The 21,726-nt window shown below is 35.5% G+C and overlaps 1 protein-coding gene across 1 annotated transcript; it reads right to left on the bottom strand.

Moving 5' to 3' along the window:
- Positions 1-10,137: 10,137 nt before the first annotated feature.
- On the bottom strand, positions 10,138-17,307 carry LOC107567435 (SLIT and NTRK-like protein 5). The gene is made up of 2 exons (XM_016253109.1): positions 17,180-17,307; positions 10,138-12,744 (listed from the first exon to the last, which is right to left on the bottom strand). The coding sequence occupies exon 2, from the start codon at positions 12,742-12,744 to the stop codon at positions 10,138-10,140; it is 2,607 nt and encodes an 868-aa protein (XP_016108595.1). The 5' UTR covers positions 17,180-17,307.
- Between the last annotated feature and the right edge of the window lie 4,419 nt (positions 17,308-21,726).

The raw sequence follows: 21,726 nt of genomic DNA, 5'->3' as shown, positions 1-21,726 counted from the left end.
CAGTTCAGTTTAATCTTTATCCAGTTCAGTTCAATAACCATGTCAAAGCTGCAAAGTTCAATCATTGTTAAACGATTCAGCGATAAGTGTCATTATTCAGCTCAAACCAGTTCATTGTTGATTCAATTCAGTTCAACATTGATTCAAATCAGTGCAACATTGATTCATTTCAGTTCAGTAACTCTCAATGTTGCAAAGGTAATCATTTTTATGAAATTAATTCAATTTCACCTGCAGAGTAGCTCTATAGAAGACAATATTGTTGTTATTCATCCCAATTCAGTTAATCATTGATTCAATTCAGCTCAGTATTGATTCAATTCAGTTCAGCATTGATTCAATACAGTTCAATAACTGTGTCAAAGTTGCAAAGTTTATTAATTATTTAACGATTCAGTGATAAGTGTCATTATTCAGCTCAATTCAGTTAATTGTTGATTCAATTCAGTTCAAGTTCATCAATTATGAAATGACTTCAATTAATCTATAAGTTCAATTATTCAGCTCAAGTCAGTTCAGTTTAAGTTATCAATCTTGTTACTGTTTTGTTTCTAAAGCCATATTTACATCCACTACACATTAATTTAACTTAAACACTCAAGTTAAAACATTCATCTGATAAAACTGCTCATAAATCACAGAAAAAAGGCCACGTTTCACAGAAAGTTTACACTGAGGAGACCCTCCATCGCCACTGTTATAAATAAAGCCTCCATGTGCATAAAGAGGGCTTGACTCACTCGAGTCTCGCCAATGAGGAAGGACACGTCCTTGATGGGACGTCCAACCGCAGCTGCCATCAGCTGATATCTGCCAGAGAGCTGTAGCTTTGGGTTAATCGACCGCTGTCAGACTGATCACTATCAACATGAGAGGAAAGATAAAGACGCAGTAGACTTATCAGCAAATTTCCATTTATTTCATTTTTTTTAGCTTTTTTAGCTTTTTTAGCCATCATACCATATCACAAAAAAATTAAAAAACACATGCCATTGAAGCATATCTTCATTTATTTTTCAGTTTTAACATTTTTTGATTTTTTTTTCATTGAAATGTAAAAAACAGTATTAGTGAATTTTAATAAACAATCATTTGAATTTGATTTAAAAAAATTCTAATTTTTAAAAATTTGATTATTATTTAAATTTTTGTTTAATTATTAAAAAAATTACATTTAACACATTTCAATAGAATATAGTTGGATATAATGCAAAAAAGTCAAGTTACATTTATTTCTATAGCGCCTTATACAGATTGTTTCAAAGCAGCTTCACATTAATAAACAGGAAAATAACAGTGATAATGTTGCAAAACACATCAGTTATGAAACTTCAGCAACAATTTCCGCTGTAAAGTAGAAGAAAATAATGTCATTATTCAGCTCAGCTCAATTCAGTTCAGTTCAAAAACAATGTTAATGTTGTAAAGTTAATCAATTAAACTAATTCAATTTCAGCTGTAAAGTTACTCTACAGAAGACATTATAGCATTATTCAGCTCAATTTCATTTAATGTTAATTCATTTCAGTTTATAAGTGTCATTGTTGCAAGGTTTGAATTCATGAATTATTAAATGAGTTCAAATCAATATAAGCAGCTCTACAGAAGCCAATAATGTCATTATTTAGCTCTATTTAGTTAAATAACAGTGTTGCAAAGTTAATTAGTTATTAAGTGAATTCAATTTCAGCTGTAAAGCAGCTCTATAGAAGACAATGGTGTCATAATTCAGCTCAATTCAGTTCATTATTGATTAAATTCAGTTCAACATTGATTCAATTAAATTCAATAACTGTGTCAATGTTGCAAAGTTCAAGAGTTATGAAATTAATTTAATTGCATTTCAGTTTCAAGTGTCAATGTTGCAAAGTTAATCAATTATGAAACAGAAACGAGTTCAATTCAGCTATAAGCAGCTCTACAAGTCAATAATGTCATAATTCAGCTCAGTTCAGTTCAACATTGATTCAGTTCAGTTCAACATTGATTCAATTCAGTTAAATGTTGATTTTAATTCAGTACAATAACAGTGTCAGTGTGCAAAACTGGTCAATTATGAAATTAATTTAATTTCACCTGTAAAGTAGCTCTAATGTCATTATTCAGCTCAATTCAGTTCACTATTGATTCAGTTCAGTTCAACATTGATTCAATTCAGTTAAATGTTGATTTTATTTCAGTACAATAACAGTGTCAGTGTGCAAAATTGGTCAATTATTAAATGAATTAAATTTCACCTGTAAAATAGCTCTAATGTCATTATTCAGCTCAATTCAGTTCAGTATTGATTCAGTTCAGTTCAACATTGATTCAATTCAGTTTAATCTTGAATAAATTCAGTTCAATAACCATGTCAAAGCTGCAAAGTTCAATCATTGTTAAACGATTCAGCGATAAGTGTCATTATTCAGCTCAAACCAGTTCATTGTTGATTCAATTCAGTTCAACATTGATTCAAATCAGTGCAACATTGATTCATTTCAGTTCAGTAACTCTCAATGTTGCAAAGGTAATCATTTTTATGAAATTAATTCAATTTCACCTGCAGAGTAGCTCTATAGAAGACAATATTGTTGTTATTCATCCCAATTCAGTTAATCATTGATTCAATTCAGCTCAGTATTGATTCAATTCAGTTCAGCATTGATTCAATACAGTTCAATAACTGTGTCAAAGTTGCAAAGTTTATTAATTATTTAACGATTCAGTGATAAGTGTCATTATTCAGCTCAATTCAGTTAATTGTTGATTCAATTCAGTTCAAGTTCATCAATTATGAAATGACTTCAATTAATCTATAAGTTCAATTATTCAGCTCAAGTCAGTTCAGTTTAAGTTATCAATCTTGTTACTGTTTTGTTTCTAAAGCCATATTTACATCCACTACACATTAATTTAACTTAAACACTTCAGTTAAACATTATTTATCTGATAAAGCTGCTTATAAATCACAGGAAAAGGCCAAATTTAGACTCAGAAACCCCTCCGTCGCCTCCACCGCTGTAAATAAAGCCTCCATGTGCATGAAGAGGGTTTGACTCACGCGAGTCCCGCCATTGAGGAAGGACATGTCCTTGATGGGACGTCCGACCGCTACTAAGTTAAAATGAAAACAGCAAGGACAAAAATAAAAGCTAATTAGAAATATTAATACATTCTATATACTGAAAATACACAGAAATTTTAAGAAAATCACTCAGAATAATTACAAAGAAATGGCAAGTAAATGGCAAGCAAGTAAAACATTTTTTTTTTTAAATTTCATTTAATTTATGATTTGTTCAGTTTAAAACCTAAAAAAAAAAAAATGGGTATACAATTTGTACAATGGTTTTTAATCTGTCATTAATGAATATCGCTTGAATTCTGTCTTCCAAATTAAAATTTCAATATCATATTTGTGTATATATATTGCACATTTAGTAATGACATGATATAATACCCTTCATCTTCATCTTCATCTGTTGGAGTTTAAAAGAGAATTAATATTAAGTAACATTAGCAATTTAACTGCATTGACAATATCAGATGAGAACACAATTTTAACTAAACTGAGTTGTTATTGAACTAAACTGAATCAACATCGAACAAAATTGAGCTGCATAACAACAACTGAGCTAAAATTGAATATGTTTAATAATTGATGGAATTTACAACATTAATGCTGTTTTTTTCCTGATTATTATTGTGAAGCTGCAATGAACCAATCTGTATCAAGCATTCTTATTAAATGTGACTTGACTTTCTGTTTATAATTTCAGCTACTTTATCTGAAAAGTCAATAACAGGTTGTTTAATGGCAGTTTCCCATTGTGACAACATACCCCGCTATAGTGTGTTGAATGAACTGTATCGTTTCTCCTGGTCAATAATTGTGGAAATGTTCAATAACCCATTTACAGCCAAGATACAGAAATGAACTCAAAAGTAAACCAACCCAGAGAAATAATCACTGAAGTGTGACAACTAGCCCCAGTTTCATCTATAATCTCAATTTTATCAGTAGTTTGTTCTCTGAATTTATCTCAACTTTCTTTAAAAAAAAAAAAAATCTTGCTTATCTCCAAATATAGTTCAGAAGCAACTCACAGTTTCACAGTGTTATGCTCAATTATGTGCATCAACTTCAGAAACGTGAAATTAAAGTAACTGAACTTTTTAAAACACAGCCTAACTTTCTAGATTTATTAATCTCAGGAACACTATGGATCAATAAGGATCAATAACTGATTTTTACATTCCTAATCTTGAATTTGGGTCAGAATGAGAACATGTAGTTATATCTTAAAGGCTTCTCAAGTCATTCAGGACGAACTCAGACATTAATCTCTTAGTTAACAGACGCTGCTGAATCACTTTCTGAACAGCACAAGGCCATGAAATAACGTTCTGCTTCACCTTTTGTTGTCCACATGAATGATAAAGTGGCCTGAAGCAGCATTAACTCTATACTGGGTAAAGCCAGAGGTGCGGTTTTAATGAGAAGAAACTGAGCACAGAATGTCCTGCTAATGAGGAAAACTTGGGGGGAAAAGAGAAAATGACAAAAGCAAAAAATATTAAAACCAAAACTAAATAAAAAATAAAATTTCTATTAAATAATTAATACATATTATACACAACTTGCAAAATTAAGAAATTGCTAGTAAATTTCACAAATAATTACAGAGCAACAGCAAGAAACACATTGAATTAAACAGTACATTTCGAAGAATAAAAACTGAAATAGTATTTTCTTGTAAAACGTACTCCAATAATCTTTTTTATTTACAACTTCCAAAAAAAACTCTTTTACAGTGTAATATAAATAATAACACGGAGCAAATTATGACATAGATGTAACTTTTGCATGAACTTCTCCTTTAACATACAGTACAGTACAGTACAGTACAGTGAATATACAGAATGTAACACTGTCACTGAAGAATCGATGTCTGCCTGACATTTCATGTATATTTTCTATAATTCTTCAGATGTAAACGCTAAAGATCTGCAGGCATTTCTTCCACTGTTTACAGTCCTTGTTTGACATCCATCAGAAAACACTGAAGAAGCAGCGATCGCACCGAAGGGAGCGTATGGATCATACACACGACTAGCTGAAGGACGTACAGTACGGCAGATGAAAAATGGATGATATATAAGAAATGTCACATTCCTTATTGAAACATTGAAGCACATCCTAAAGCGAGAGAATCAAGCAAGACGGCCAGAGAACATCAATGCCTCGAAAGAAATGTTAAAAACGGCCTTCAAGCCAGTGTGTAGAAGTGAAAAACAGATACTGAAAACGTCTCAGCAAATGAGATGCAGTTCAGGTACTAAACCTCAAGGGTTGCATATGTTTTCCTGAAGAAAAAAGAAAAAGAAATACAATTTCAAACTTGCAAACTAAACTAACTTTCACTGAAGGTGCAAGCAATCGCAGCTGCGTTCACACTGAATTTAAATGTCTTTCACGTGTGACACAGATCTGTTGTTTGACGTTTGAGCGTAAACCAGTGAATGGAGACACTACTGCGATGTTACAGGTGCACTGTGTCCCGAGTGACTAAATAAATGACTGGAAATGAGAAATTACAATTCCAGCAATTCTATTTAAAATCACATACAGATCTGGTTGGGATCAGGTTGGTAAAAAACAATCACATGTTTGCTGTTCAGTCCGATTCTCACAAAAACACCCCAAAATTGCAATGAAAAACATTTACTTAATTAGAATAAACTATAAAAATAAAATGTTACAAAAAGAGTGAAACTGGATTCAAGAACCAGTTGCATCAATTTTGCTTATTTTACACATTTTTATTATTGCATTAAATGTTACATTTATTTTTGAATAATTTGATAATATTTGTATTTAACCTTCATGTTATTTTCAGACCATTTTAAGACAGAAGTGAATTAATTTTTCTCACAATGCTAGTTATTTAACTAGCTAGTTATTGTGTTTGTGACTATAACTTATAATTGCTCACACAGGGTTTAACAACTTCCCCCCAAAAAGGACAATTTGGCAACAAAAATTGCTTATAATTTTTTTTTTTCAAAATATTGGATTCCATTATATACCAACTTGTTTTCTTCCAATTAGCACAGGTATTTTTTTTCATTTTTTTTTCATTTTGGACCTGACTGATCGTAGGCCTCACTGATCTGAGCTCATGCACCTCTGTTTTTGAGTGAATATTGACTTCGGTGTGAACAGACAGGTTAAAATTAATTTGATATTTATGGCAACTCAACTTGAAAGTTTAATTCCGCCTTTAGCATGAAGATGAAAGTCATTTAACATGGAGAGGCGACTCTAGGACCGCGAACGCTCAATATCTGAAACACTTTACAACAGAAAGCGTAGTGAAGCATCGCCACAGGAAAAATAAAAACAGCCTCAGGGTTCAGCACAAAGAGGCTAAGGACTGCATGGCGACTTCAAAATATTGGATTCCATTATATACCAACTTGTTTTCTTCCAATTAGCACAGGTATTTTTTTTCATTTTTTTTCATTTTGGACCTGACTGATCGTAGGCCTCACTGATCTGAGCTCATGCACCTCTGTTTTTGAGTGAATATTGACTTCGGTGTGAACAGACAGGTTAAAATTAATTTGATATTTATGGCAACTCAACTTGAAAGTTTAATTCCGCCTTTAGCATGAAGATGAAAGTCATTTAACATGGAGAGGCGACTCTAGGACCGCGAACGCTCAATATCTGAAACACTTTACAACAGAAAGCGTAGTGAAGCATCGCCACAGGAAAAATAAAAACAGCCTCAGGGTTCAGCACAAAGAGGCTAAGGACTGCATGGCGACTGCATTATTTGTTCATGCTCGAATGATAATGATCATGTGAACATGCACACGGACATTGAAGGAAAGGAGAATTGACTTGCAGTGTGAATGAAGCCTGAGATGCCGCTTCGCTTCTGGACTTTAATCAATAATTCACTTGTGTTTGCTGTACAGATGCTGTCAAAACAGGGTCTCTAAACACTTGACGGGGGATTTTTTTAATCTGAGAGCAGAATTGGACCACTGGAGATCTTGTCATTATGTCTAGCTTGGACTTTTCCCCACAAATTAGCTTTAGCAGATGAAATGTTTTATCTATATTGTCCATTCCTGGTTGAAGCACACATGGTGTCTGTCTGTTATTACGAGATTAAATACAGGAACATCTGCTCCGTATATACTGTCATAGTTTGGGATCAGTACGATTTTTTTTAAAGAAGTCTCTTCTGCTCATCAAGGCTGCATTCATTTCAAAATAAATCAAAAATACAGATTTTTTTTTTTTAATATTATTACAATTTAAAATGTTTTTCTGTGTGAATATGTGTTAAACTGTAATTTATTTCTGTGATGTGCAGCTGTATTTTCAGCATCATTCCTCCAGTCTTCAGTGTCACATGATCTTCAGAAATCAGTATAATATGCTGATCTGCTGCTCGAGAAACATTTCTGATTATTATCAATGTTGAAAACTGTTATACTACTGAATATTTTTGTGGAAACCGTGATTTGAAATCTTTTGTAACATTATAAATGTCTTTGCCTTTTATTTTAGTATCTTTGAGATATCATAGTTTTTATTAACATTTTGGATTGACTTTCATTTTTATATTTTCCATTTTCATTTTCGCTAAAAAATTTACCTTTTTCACTGTCTTAGATTTAGTTAACCATAATAAATCTGGTCTTTACTGTCACTTTTGAACATTTTAATGTGTCCTTGATTAATAACAGTAAAAATATACAGAATCAAAATATTTATTATAATATAATTATTTTATGAGTATTTTTTAATTTAACACTTTTTTTTATTTTAAATAAATGCTGTTTTTTTTTTTTTTTTTTTACTTTTTATTCATAAAAAAAAAAAAAATGTACCACAGGTTCCAAAAAAAAAAATAAATTAAATTAAATTAAATTTAAGCAGCACAACTGTTTTCAACATTGATAATAATCAGAAATGTTTCTCGAGCAGCAAATCAGAATATTATACTGATTTCTGAAGATCATGTGACACTGAAGACTGCAGTAATGATGCTGAAAATACAGCTTTGATCACTGGAATAAATTACATTTAACAGTATATTAAAAAATAAAACCATTATTTTAAATTGTAATGATATTTCACAATATTAATATAATTTTTTATAATAGATAAAAATGCAGCCTTGAAGAGCAGAAGAGTCTTATTAAAAAAAATGAATCCCAAACTTATACTGGATATTGCGACGTGTTCAAGACAAATGTTCAGTGCAAAAACTGACATACTGTGTCTAGTCTGGATTTTTCCCCCACAAATTAGGTTTAGCAGATGAAATGTTTTACCTATATTGTCCATTCCTGGTTGAAGCACACATGGTGTCTGTCTGTTATTATGAGATTAAATACAGGAACATCTGCTCCGTATATTCTTTGTGTCGTGTTGAAGACAAAATCAGTGCAAAAACTGACATACTTTGCTCAGTCTGTAATTCATTCATTTTGCACATGTAAACACAGAAATGACACGATACAATAGTCATGATAGTGACTTATAAAACCATTAAATAAATGCTATTTTCAGTCAAACTCCTATACAGGCAATAGAAACACTGACGTGCCGCAGCGACTGCTGTTTTTGCATAACAATCTCTCCAGACCGCCTCAAGAAATTTTCATTGGCATTTGCTGAATAACAAACCCTTGTGTAAGAAGAGGCTCGGGTTGTTGTTTCCTTCACTGAGTCACACATCAGAAAACTGAAGGAAAATAGCAGGGGGAAGGGGATTCACGTTTGGCTTTACACACTTTCCCTGTAGTCGTCTTGTCTTCTCCCACGACCGCTCTCATGGCACTTCTTATTAGCCGACGTGGGTGGACAAACGCCGGTAACATTTAAAGGGAGTTCACAATATTGCACAGCCACTGTGACCTGTAGGCTGTAGGGTATATACTGTACATTTTGTGCTTTGACTGCATATGCCTTTCAGATAATGTACACATACTCAAAAATTTGCAAAAGGGACAAAGAAAACTCCTTTTCCCAGCATTGCTAATTACATCTAAAAAGTAATTGGTTTAAATGCCAGGACTGTCGATATAAATGTTACAAAAATTATTCCTAATGTAATTTAACCAGTGCAAAAAAAAGTGCAAAGACCTGCAGAATCGATATATAAGTACACCGGTAAGAATCTGTACATACATACACAAATAAAAACATAATCGGTCACAACATCTTTACGACAAGTGTCACTTTTATATTCACGCACAGAAATCATTCATGGACCTCAGAATGTATTAAACAGATGATACAGAAGTAAAAGAAGGTTGTAATTATATTTCTGATGCACGATTTGTATGAGAACATGGTGTGAATCTCACAAAAACCCCAACATTTAAAAGAAAAATGATTTTGCATTAAAAACTTGAACCTTTGTATGAAGGACCATTAAGATTAAATATATAATGTATTTATTAAAAGCAATGTAACAAATACTACAATTGTGTATAAATAATTCACGGTTTTTTCCACATTAATGAGAATTTTTTCTTTTTTTGCAATTTGGGGGAAATGTATACTATGGAAATGTATGATATGATGTATAAATAATATTAAATAATAAATAATTTAAATAACATTTTTCCCACATTAGTGAGAATTACATTATGACAATGGAAATTGCGGCAAAATGTGCCACACTGTAAAAAAAAAAAGGCACAATGTACTGTATTAATTCAAAGGAATTTTTTCAGTATTAATTTTTTACAGTCTTTTTACCTGTATTTTGAATTTTGCACTTCATTGCTTTGTGTTTTAGGGTTAACAGAAATGTCCATAAAATTCATGGATAATGTCTTGGCATTATTCATTTTTAACAGTGCAATGCAAAATAAAATAAATAAATGCAAAAAAAGAAAAAAACTTTAAAAAAAAAATAATAGTAATAAATAGGCTTTATTCTCTCTATGCAAATATAAATAAAATATACATTTATAAATATAAAATGATATTTAATTAAAAATATAAAAATAACAAATGTTCTTTCTTTTGAATTTTGAGGTGCAATCATATTTTTGTGAGATTCACCCTAATATCTCTCAGATAAAATGTAAAAAAAAAAGTTGAGAAAAATCCATGTTTCAGAACTGTGTGAAGGTCGTCCTTTTCTCATGAACCTCTAAATAGTCCGGTTCGAAATGAAGCTTGGCTTTCAGTTCCCAGTATTCGCTTCTCTTGGGCTCTATGCAGACGGTGTTTGGCGTCGAGCAGTACACCATGGTCTGCTGTACCCTTTCTGGATTCAAGTATTGATGTCTCACATCAAAGTCTGGCACGCAGTGAGCTGATGCATGTGTGCCATGCTTACATGCTAAATTACCCCTGTAAGAGGCCTGCTGGTCCCTAGCCAAGATATCTCGGTAAAAGTAGTTGTCGTCCAAGAGAGGAGAGTGTCTGTTGAGCGCGTCTGGAGTGCCGGTGCTGAACTCGGAGCTTATCGCGTTGCTCCCGATGTCTTCATCCGAATTGGATGCCAGAACTCTATTGAGTTCTTCGAAGTCTCTGTAACTCTCGATTGCTCTTCCCTCACTATAAAGGCTGTTTTTCGCACCGATTTCTGCTGCCGATGGGATGTACTCGTAGACATGGCCCGTCGATGTTCTAGACTTCGCTCTGTCGGTGTAGATTGCATTGAAGGAGCTCGCATTGGCGGTTACCGAAGCCAGGCGTTCAGACTTTTTACGCCGCTTCATTATGACAGCAAACAACCCAGCGGCGACGAACACGGATAATATAAAAAGGAGCAGCAAGGCGAGTATAAGAACAGAAAGGGGGACCGCGGGATACTGTGTATCATAATCCAAGGCTGATTCTAAAGTGATAGTACTACCAGGAAAGGATTCCTCCGAGGGAGGCACGACTGAAGATTGAGCATTTGAGCTTTCCGGGCAGAGATGAGATGCGCGAACGTACCGCATATCCTCTCCCGAGAGACTCAACGGAGATTCGCAAACGACGCTGTTCACCATAGTACCGGTGCTGAGCTGCTCCAACCAGTTTTTCATCTCCACCGCGAGGCACGAGCAATCCCAAGGGTTCTCGAAGAGATCGATCTGCAGCAGTGACGTTAGGTCTTCGAGGACGCCGGCGACCGGAAGAGATCGGAAGTGGTTGCTGCGCAGATTCAATCGAGCTAGTCTTAATTCATCAAAGACGCCCAGTGGTAGAGTCTTGAGGAGGTTGTTGTTGAGAAACAGCAATTGAAGATTGGGCACCTGCTGGAAGGCGCCAACTGCGATCTCTCGAATAACGTTATACTCCAAATACAGAAACTGCAAGCTTTGTAGACCGAAAAACATATCCTCGGTGAGCCGCTCGATTAAGTTGCCGTTTAAGTAAAGCCTTCTTAAGTGTATAAGCTGGCCGAATGTCCTATCATGAATGACCGCTATACGGTTGTTGCCTAAGTGGAGCAAATCCAATCCGGTTGCACCATCGAAGTCGGAACTGCACACCGAAGAGATGTAGTTTCCGGTCAGGTACATCTTTTTTGGATTGTACGGCTTGGGATCAAGATCCGAGACGCTTTCGATTTTCCGCTCTTGGCAGTTGACGTTCAACCCGAGGTCTGAGATTTGGAGATTGCATGTGCATGTGTTGGGACAGTCTAACGTAACCGGAGATTTGGTTTGGTAGGCCAACATTGGCCCGTAATTCTGCGGCTTGCTAGAGGACGAGCGAGAAGTGGGTTTGACACGGAGTTTTCCTGACAAGCGGCTGCTTTTTGTGGCATGCAGGATGGTCGAGGACGCAAATCCCGCTGTAAACGTCGCTGACGTGGTTTTGTAGAGGATCTCGCTGCTGTGAGCCGGTTCTGCGCGCATTTCGTATTCGGCGATGGCTCTGCGGGGACACAGTTCTTGCTTTGAGATTTCGTCGAGGTCTCGTCCGTGCAATCGGAAGGGAGTCTCGCAAACCACATCTCCGACTAAAGCCGTGTAGGATATGCTTTCAAGCCAGGCTTTTAGTGCAATTAATTCGCAAGAACAATTCCACGGGTTTTCTTCAAGCTGTAACTCCACAATGTGACTCAGGTGCTCCAGAAGGCCAATATAGGAAAGCACTTTGAGTTGATTGCCTCTCAGGTCGAGATGAGTTAAAGGAACATAACGAAATATGTTGTTTGGCAGAGCGGATAGCAAATTGTCATTGAGGATGAGCACCTCTAAGTGACGTAAATCGCTCAGGGTTTTCGCTTCAACGTGGCTAATATAATTATAGTCAATCTGTAGGTACTCCAGGCTTTCAAGTCCAAGGAATGTGTCGTCCTTTAGTGCCTCGATTTTGTTATTGTTTAGATGCAGGCGTTTTAATCCCTGGAGTCCGTTAAATGCGCCGCCTTCGATTTCTGATATATCGTTGTTGCCTAGGTGTAAAATGGTGAGTCCTTCATAATGAACGAAATCGTTGAGCGAGACTTTCTTTAACAGATTCCCTGTGAGCAATAGATGATATGCAGTGAAGTGTAAAGGCGTTACCTCAGACAGATTGTTAATTCCTCTGTTTTCACAGCTGGCTGTAAAAATCCCGTCTCTTTCTTCGCAGACGCACAGGCCTGTACATATATCCCCGTAATTGTCAAACATCTCAATTAAGGTGAAAAACGTGGCGAAGGACAGTATGGCCAATATCCACATATGCATGTTCATGACGATGGATGGTGGTTGAGTAGAGATGTGTGCTGTCATCTGAAAAGAGAAAAATGCAAGGTTAATTCATGAGCAATATCAATTCAGCATATAAAACCAATGCTAAATGCAAACAATAAAATGCAACTCACTATATAAGCATGCATAATATCAAAATAATACAACTATTTAAAAGATAAGACAAATCTTGTAAAATTCCTGCCAATCAAATTGGACAGATGCACCGCAAAAATAATTTTCTTACTTGGTATATCTGTCTTGTTTTACTGTAAAATATTCAACAATTCTTAAATCAAGACACATTTACTTGAGAAGCAAAATGACTTACGATATTAAGTCTTGTTTTCTTAAAAATGTTATCGAAATTAAGTGAGTTTCTTGCTTAAAACAAGAATAAATCTGGCAATGGAGTAGGAAAAATCAACTTGTTTTCCCTTTGCTTTAAGATTATTTTTCTTGTCCAAAAGCAGTTTTTTGTCTTGTCAAAAACTCACTTCATTTTCATATATTTTTACAAAAACAAGACTTAATATCTTAAGTAATTTTGCTTCTCACATATATGTATCTCGATTTATGAATATTTAGATATTTGTACTGGAAAACAAGACAGAAATACCAAGTAAGAAATTTTTTTTTTGCAGTGTGTCAGCATGAACAGGTTGTGTAATATACACAACCTGATATTCAAGAAATATTTAGAAACCAATTAGCTTATGTCATTTTAAGAATGGTTGCATATTGTGGGTCTATGCAGTTCATACTAGTGCATTTCAATGTTTGATTTAAAGGACATTTTTCTTTACTTTTGTGCAAACAAAAAGCGGTGTCGCCACTTGATGCACAATGTAAACTCTGGGTTCTGAAGCAGAACCAGCTGAGAGACACTGTACTAAAAAGCATCTAGATTTGATTTGATCTCATATTGTAGAAGATGCACAGTGGGTTCAAATATAACTGCTGCCGGCTGTACATATACTAAAGCCAAAACAAGCGATATGCATGATGACATCTGTGTTACTGGAGCCACTGCTTCAATGCTACTGTTCTGACTCAGTAATATCAGATGTTATAACGGGAGTAGACAGTCCACTTGTATTTCACTGAATAGGAAAAATTGCATTGCTCAGTATGATGGCTTTAGTCCCGTCTTAAAGGTAAAAAAGTCAATAATTCCATAGAGCCATCACATTTATTTACACTTAATTGTGCACATAGTGAACTAATGGTGCATTCAAGTCATGTCTACAAGATTGTATTTATGAGTTGAATTCACGGCATCACAATGTTGTAATTACACGTAAGAAACTCTGGATTTTCTGATTTGTCAGTGATAAAGCACGGTTGATGCAGTGGATGCAGTTTATGTAGTTGACAGTAAAATTGTAAACAAAAAAAAATCAACAACAATAAAACTAGCTAGGTTGCATGTACAAAATATGACAGCATTGTACAATTGCAATGCCCATTCTCTATTCATCATTTTATCTAAGTAGAGGTAAAATACCTTGCTGTATTTTTTGCTTAAAAATACCTTGCTCATAACAAAGCGATTTCAACGCACGTGACGTTGTAATTACGACTTCGCAGAAGGACTTGAACGCATCATAAGTCTGGATCCTCACACTAATTGCGTCATCTTGTGACTCAAAATAGTTAGTACGATAATTAACCATAAGTAAAAACATCTTCATCTTTTATGTCAAGCGAAGCGTTCGATAGATGCAAAAACAAACATCGGTCGGAAGATCGACATGCATAGAGTTGGATAAGAAAGAACGTAAAATAGAGGACGCCACTTTAATTATTTAGTCTAGAATAGACTAATTAATTTAACATTTATTTCATATTAATAACAGCCTATAAATTAATAACGTTGCAGTGTTCATTGCTAAGCCAATTCATTTCTACGCGATAATTGACTATTTTTCTTAGCTGTAAACTATTTTAGAAGTGAAATAACATTTCATGTCCATAGCTATATTTCTTTATCTGGTAAGTAGCAGTGTTGATATCACAAAATAAACCAATGCATGGTCATCCTGTCGGGGTTTTATGTTGCGATGATGAACGCATGACTGTGCATTATGGCATTCCTGAATTGCAGCCACGATGCAACGATGAGACTGATGTAAAAAGCTGGAAAAAAAAGTTGAACGACGTTAATGCTAAATGCAAACAATAAAATGCAACTCACTATATAAGCATGCATAATATCAAAATAATACAACTATTTAAAAGATAAGACAAATCTTGTAAAATTCCTGCCAATCAAATTGGACAGATGCACCGCAAAAATAATTTTCTTACTTGGTATATCTGTCTTGTTTTACTGTAAAATATTCAACAATTCTTAAATCAAGACACATTTACTTGAGAAGCAAAATGACTTACGATATTAAGTCTTGTTTTCTTAAAAATGTTATCGAAATTAAGTGAGTTTCTTGCTTAAAACAAGAATAAATCTGGCAATGGAGTAGGAAAAATCAACTTGTTTTCCCTTTGCTTTAAGATTTTTTTCTTGTCCAAAAGCAGTTTTTTGTCTTGTCAAAAACTCACTTCATTTTCATAAATTTTTACAAAAACAAGACTTAATATCTTAAGTAATTTTGCTTCTCACATATATGTATCTCGATTTATGAATATTTAGATATTTGTACTGGAAAACAAGACAGAAATACCAAGTAAGAAATTTTTTTTTTGCAGTGTGTCAGCATGAACAGGTTGTGTAATATACACAACCTGATATTCAAGAAATATTTAGAAACCAATTAGCTTATGTCATTTTAAGAATGGTTGCATATTGTGGGTCTATGCAGTTCATACTGGTGCATTTCAATGTTTGATTTAAAGGACATTTTTCTTTACTTTTGTGCAAACAAAAAGCGGTGTCGCCACTTGATGCACAATGTAAACTCTGGGTTCTGAAGCAGAACCAGCTGAGAGACACTGTACTAAAAAGCATCTAGATTTGATTTGATCTCATATTGTAGAAGATGCACAGTGGGTTCAAATATAACTGCTGCCGGCTGTACATATACTAAAGCCAAAACAAGCGATATGCATGATGACATCTGTGTTACTGGAGCCACTGCTTCAATGCTACTGTTCTGACTCAGTAATATCAGATGTTATAACGGGAGTAGACAGTCCACTTGTATTTCACTGAATAGGAAAAATTGCATTGCTCAGTATGATGGCTTTAGTCCCGTCTTAAAGGTAAAAAAGTCAATAATTCCATAGAGCCATCACATTTATTTACACTTAATTGTGCACATAGTGAACTAATGGTGCATTCAAGTCATGTCTACAAGATTGTATTTATGAGTTGAATTCACGGCATCACAATGTTGTAATTACACGTAAGAAACTCTGGATTTTCTGATTTGTCAGTGATAAAGCACGGTTGATGCAGTGGATGCAGTTTATGTAGTTGACAGTAAAATTGTAAACAAAAAAAAATCAACAACAATAAAACTAGCTAGGTTGCATGTACAAAATATGACAGCATTGTACAATTGCAATGCCCATTCTCTATTCATCATTTTATCTAAGTAGAGGTAAAATACCTTGCTGTATTTTTTGCTTAAAAATACCTTGCTCATAACAAAGCGATTTCAACGCACGTGACGTTGTAATTACGACTTCGCAGAAGGACTTGAACGCATCATAAGTCTGGATCCTCACACTAATTGCGTCATCTTGTGACTCAAAATAGTTAGTACGATAATTAACCATAAGTAAAAACATCTTCATCTTTTATGTCAAGCGAAGCGTTCGATAGATGCAAAAACAAACATCGGTCGGAAGATCGACATGCATAGAGTTGGATAAGAAAGAACGTAAAATAGAGGACGCCACTTTAATTATTTAGTCTAGAATAGACTAATTAATTTAACATTTATTTCATATTAATAACAGCCTATAAATTAATAACGTTGCAGTGTTCATTGCTAAGCCAATTCATTTCTACGCGATAATTGACTATTTTTCTTAGCTGTAAACTATTTTAGAAGTGAAATAACATTTCATGTCCATAGCTATATTTCTTTATCTGGTAAGTAGCAGTGTTGATATCACAAAATAAACCAATGCATGGTCATCCTGTCGGGGTTTTATGTTGCGATGATGAACGCATGACTGTGCATTATGGCATTCCTGAATTGCAGCCACGATGCAACGATGAGACTGATGTAAAAAGCTGGAAAAAAAAGTTGAACGACGTTAAACGCCTCTCTCCTCCTGAACATGCGAAGGACAGACTCGCTTGCTTGCTTATGCATTTCAGCTGCATGTGATCCTGTTCGAGGGTTATTTATGTCTGACATCACGCTACGGCATTCATTCACTCACTCACTCTAATATTTAATAGCGCAGAGTTTGCCAGTAACTTCTCCATCGCCGCGTATTGCAATCGATCATGTCAAATTAGTAAAGACTACTCCCAAACAGTCCATGCAAATCTTGTTCATCTTACCGGCGTGCACCGCAGAGCAAAACGCGCATCTCATCTGGAAAGATGTTTTTTTCCCCAGCGTTCTGTTGCTGTATTTACATTTTAATTCGAGCTCCTCTTGGTTCCCGGATCCCAGTGCACAGTGATGCTCTTCAGGCAACCATTTCTCTGACTAACTAACATGCCGATGACTCGGAATTCGCAACAGCTACAGCGCACAAATGTGGGAGGGGGAGGAACAAAACACTGACATATGATGATGATGATGATGATGATGATGATGATGATGATGATGATGATGATGATGATGATGATGATGATGATGATGATGATGATGATGATGATGATGATGATGATGATGATGATGATGATGATGATGATGATGATGATGATGATGATGATGATGATGATGATGATGATGATGATGATGATGATGATGAATGAAATAAAACGAAGCGAATTTAGTAAATCAAACACTGTTATACAAGGGTCAGCGAGAGAGAGAGAAATGACCACTGCAGTGGCCTTAAAAAGTATTGGAGTCATACTTATGGATGGCATTGCATTGCATTGCATTGCATTGCATTGCAGACCTGGGGACCTCATGTAAAAACGTTTTCTAAATAGTGCTTTCATTAAATTACATATTCCTAGTTGATGTTTGATAATTTATATAAATGCAACTGCCGTTTTAAATGATTTATGCTTTGCATATTAGACAGCAAACCCAGTGTCATTTATTTTTTAAAAGAAAGATAGCACTATAGCACATGTTTTTCAAGCAAAGCTTGTCAAGAGTGAAATAAAACAAGAAGACACCTATTATGACGCCTGCTGTGAACATGAAGAGAACTGACTTCAGTACATCCACTATAATCACCAGATAAAGAAAAGGGGTGAAAATGAAGACAAGTGAAGTAAAGAGAAAATATCCTGCACACATACCTGCTTTGATTTGTTTAGTATTTGTAAGTGTGATTTAAAGGAATAGTTCACCCCAAAATTAACATTTGCTGAAAATGTGCTCACCCTCAGGCCGTCCAAGATGTAGGTGAGTTTGTTTCTTCATCAGATTTGGAGAAATGTAGCATTGCATCAGTGTCTCACTGCAAGTGAATGGGTGCCGTCAGAATGAGAGTCCAAACAGCTGATAAAAACATCACAATAATCCACAGCACTCCAGTCCATCAGTTAACATCTGGTGAAGTTAACAAGCTGCGTGTTTGTAAGAAACAAATCCATCATTAAGACGCTTTTAACTTCCAGCTAAAATACGAGTCCATAATCCATAATAACGCTTCCTTCAGTGGAAAAAGTCATCTGGTCTGAATCAGGAGAGAAATCTGCACAGATCAAGCACCGTTTACAAGCCAAAACAGCTCTAAACAAATATGTGGCTGGATTTTGATGTGAGAGACAACAGGAGATGCACTCTGTCACTGGAGGAAGCATTATTATCGATTATGAACTCATATTGGAGTTAAAAGCATCTTAATGCTGGATTTGTTTCAGCTTTTGTCTTCTCCAGACATTAACTGATGGATTGGAGTGCTGTGGATTACTTGTGGATTATTGTGATGTTTTTATCAGCTGTTTGGACTCTCATTCTGACGGCACCCATTCACTGCAGAGCATCCATTGCTGAGACACTGATGCAATGCTACATTTCTCCAAACCTGATGAAGAAACAAACTCATCCTGCTGGCCGAATGTCCTATCGTGAATGACGGCTATGCGGTTGTTGCCTAAGTGGAGCAAATCCAATCCGGTTGCGCCATTGAAGTCGGAACTGCACACCGAAGAGATATAGTTTCCGGTTAAGTAAATTTTTTTGGGGTTGTACGGCTTGGGATCAAGATCCGAGATGCTTTCGATTTTCCGCTCTTGGCAGTTGACGTTCAACCCGAGGTCTGAGATTTGGAGATTGCATGTGCATGCATTGGGACAGTCTAGAGGAACCGGAGATTTGGTTTGGTAGGCCAACATTGGGCCGTAATTCTGCGGCTTGCTTGAAGACGAGCGCGAAGTGGGTTTAACGCGAAGTTTTCCTGATAAACGGCTGCTTTTTGTGGCGCGCAGGATGGTTGAGGATGCAAATCCCACTGTGAACGTCGCTGGCGTGGTTTTGTAGAGGATCTCGCTGCTGTGAGCCGGTTCTGCGCGCATTTCGTATTCGGCGATGGCTCTGCGGGGACACAGTTCTTGCTTTGAGATTTCGTCGAGGTCTCGTCCGTGCAATCGGAAGGGAGTCTCGCAAACCACATCTCCGACTAAAGCCGTGTAGGATATGCTTTCAAGCCAGGCTTTTAGTGCAATTAATTCGCAAGAACAATTCCACGGGTTTTCTTCAAGCTGTAACTCCACAATGTGACTCAGGTGCTCCAGAAGGCCAATATAGGAAAGCACTTTGAGTTGATTGCCTCTCAGGTCGAGATGAGTTAAAGGAACATAACGAAATATGTTGTTTGGCAGAGCGGATAGCAAATTGTCATTGAGGATGAGCACCTCTAAGTGACGTAAATCGCTCAGGGTTTTCGCTTCAACGTGGCTAATATAATTATAGTCAATCTGTAGGTACTCCAGGCTTTCAAGTCCAAGGAATGTGTCGTCCTTTAGTGCCTCGATTTTGTTATTGTTTAGATGCAGGCGTTTTAATCCCTGGAGTCCGTTAAATGCGCCGCCTTCGATTTCTGATATATCGTTGTTGCCTAGGTGTAAAATGGTGAGTCCTTCATAATGAACGAAATCGTTGAGCGAGACTTTCTTTAACAGATTCCCTGTGAGCAATAGATGATATGCAGTGAAGTGTAAAGGCGTTACCTCAGACAGATTGTTAATTCCTCTGTTTTCACAGCTGGCTGTAAAAATCCCGTCTCTTTCTTCGCAGACGCACAGGCCTGTACATATATCCCCGTAATTGTCAAACATCTCAATTAAGGTGAAAAACGTGGCGAAGGACAGTATGGCCAATATCCACATATGCATGTTCATGACGATGGATGGTGGTTGAGTAGAGATGTGTGCTGTCATCTGAAAAGAGAAAAATGCAAGGTTAATTCATGAGCAATATCAATTCAGCATATAAAACCAATGCTAAATGCAAACAATAAAATGCAACTCACTATATAAGCATGCATAATATCAAAATAATACAACTATTTAAAAGATAAGACAAATCTTGTAAAATTCCTGCCAATCAAATTGGACAGATGCACCGCAAAAATAATTTTCTTACTTGGTATATCTGTCTTGTTTTACTGTAAAATATTCAACAATTCTTAAATCAAGACACATTTACTTGAGAAGCAAAATGACTTACGATATTAAGTCTTGTTTTCTTAAAAATGTTATCGAAATTAAGTGAGTTTCTTGCTTAAAACAAGAATAAATCTGGCAATGGAGTAGGAAAAATCAACTTGTTTTCCCTTTGCTTTAAGATTTTTTTCTTGTCCAAAAGCAGTTTTTTGTCTTGTCAAAAACTCACTTCATTTTCATAAATTTTTACAAAAACAAGACTTAATATCTTAAGTAATTTTGCTTCTCACATATATGTATCTCGATTTATGAATATTTAGATATTTGTACTGGAAAACAAGACAGAAATACCAAGTAAGAAATTTTTTTTTTGCAGTGTGTCAGCATGAACAGGTTGTGTAATATACACAACCTGATATTCAAGAAATATTTAGAAACCAATTAGCTTATGTCATTTTAAGAATGGTTGCATATTGTGGGTCTATGCAGTTCATACTAGTGCATTTCAATGTTTGATTTAAAGGACATTTTTCTTTACTTTTGTGCAAACAAAAAGCGGTGTCGCCACTTGATGCACAATGTAAACTCTGGGTTCTGAAGCAGAACCAGCTGAGAGACACTGTACTAAAAAGCATCTAGATTTGATTTGATCTCATATTGTAGAAGATGCACAGTGGGTTCAAATATAACTGCTGCCGGCTGTACATATACTAAAGCCAAAACAAGCGATATGCATGATGACATCTGTGTTACTGGAGCCACTGCTTCAATGCTACTGTTCTGACTCAGTAATATCAGATGTTATAACGGGAGTAGACAGTCCACTTGTATTTCACTGAATAGGAAAAATTGCATTGCTCAGTATGATGGCTTTAGTCCCGTCTTAAAGGTAAAAAAGTCAATAATTCCATAGAGCCATCACATTTATTTACACTTAATTGTGCACATAGTGAACTAATGGTGCATTCAAGTCATGTCTACAAGATTGTATTTATGAGTTGAATTCACGGCATCACAATGTTGTAATTACACGTAAGAAACTCTGGATTTTCTGATTTGTCAGTGATAAAGCACGGTTGATGCAGTGGATGCAGTTTATGTAGTTGACAGTAAAATTGTAAACAAAAAAAAATCAACAACAATAAAACTAGCTAGGTTGCATGTACAAAATATGACAGCATTGTACAATTGCAATGCCCATTCTCTATTCATCATTTTATCTAAGTAGAGGTAAAATACCTTGCTGTATTTTTTGCTTAAAAATACCTTGCTCATAACAAAGCGATTTCAACGCACGTGACGTTGTAATTACG

The sequence above is a fragment of the Sinocyclocheilus grahami genome, unplaced genomic scaffold (assembly GCF_001515645.1).
Source record: "Sinocyclocheilus grahami isolate Dianchi unplaced genomic scaffold, SAMN03320097.WGS_v1.1 scaffold1158.1, whole genome shotgun sequence".
Taxonomy (NCBI): Eukaryota; Metazoa; Chordata; class Actinopteri; order Cypriniformes; family Cyprinidae; genus Sinocyclocheilus; species Sinocyclocheilus grahami.
Note: the sequence above shows the minus strand (reverse complement) of the source record. Positions and strands in the feature narration are given on the sequence as shown.

Excerpts from the sequence above, each read along its gene's own strand:
- LOC107567435 (XM_016253109.1), bottom strand. The coding sequence starts at position 12,744 with ATGACAGCACACATCTCTACTCAACCACCATCCATCGTCATGAACATG.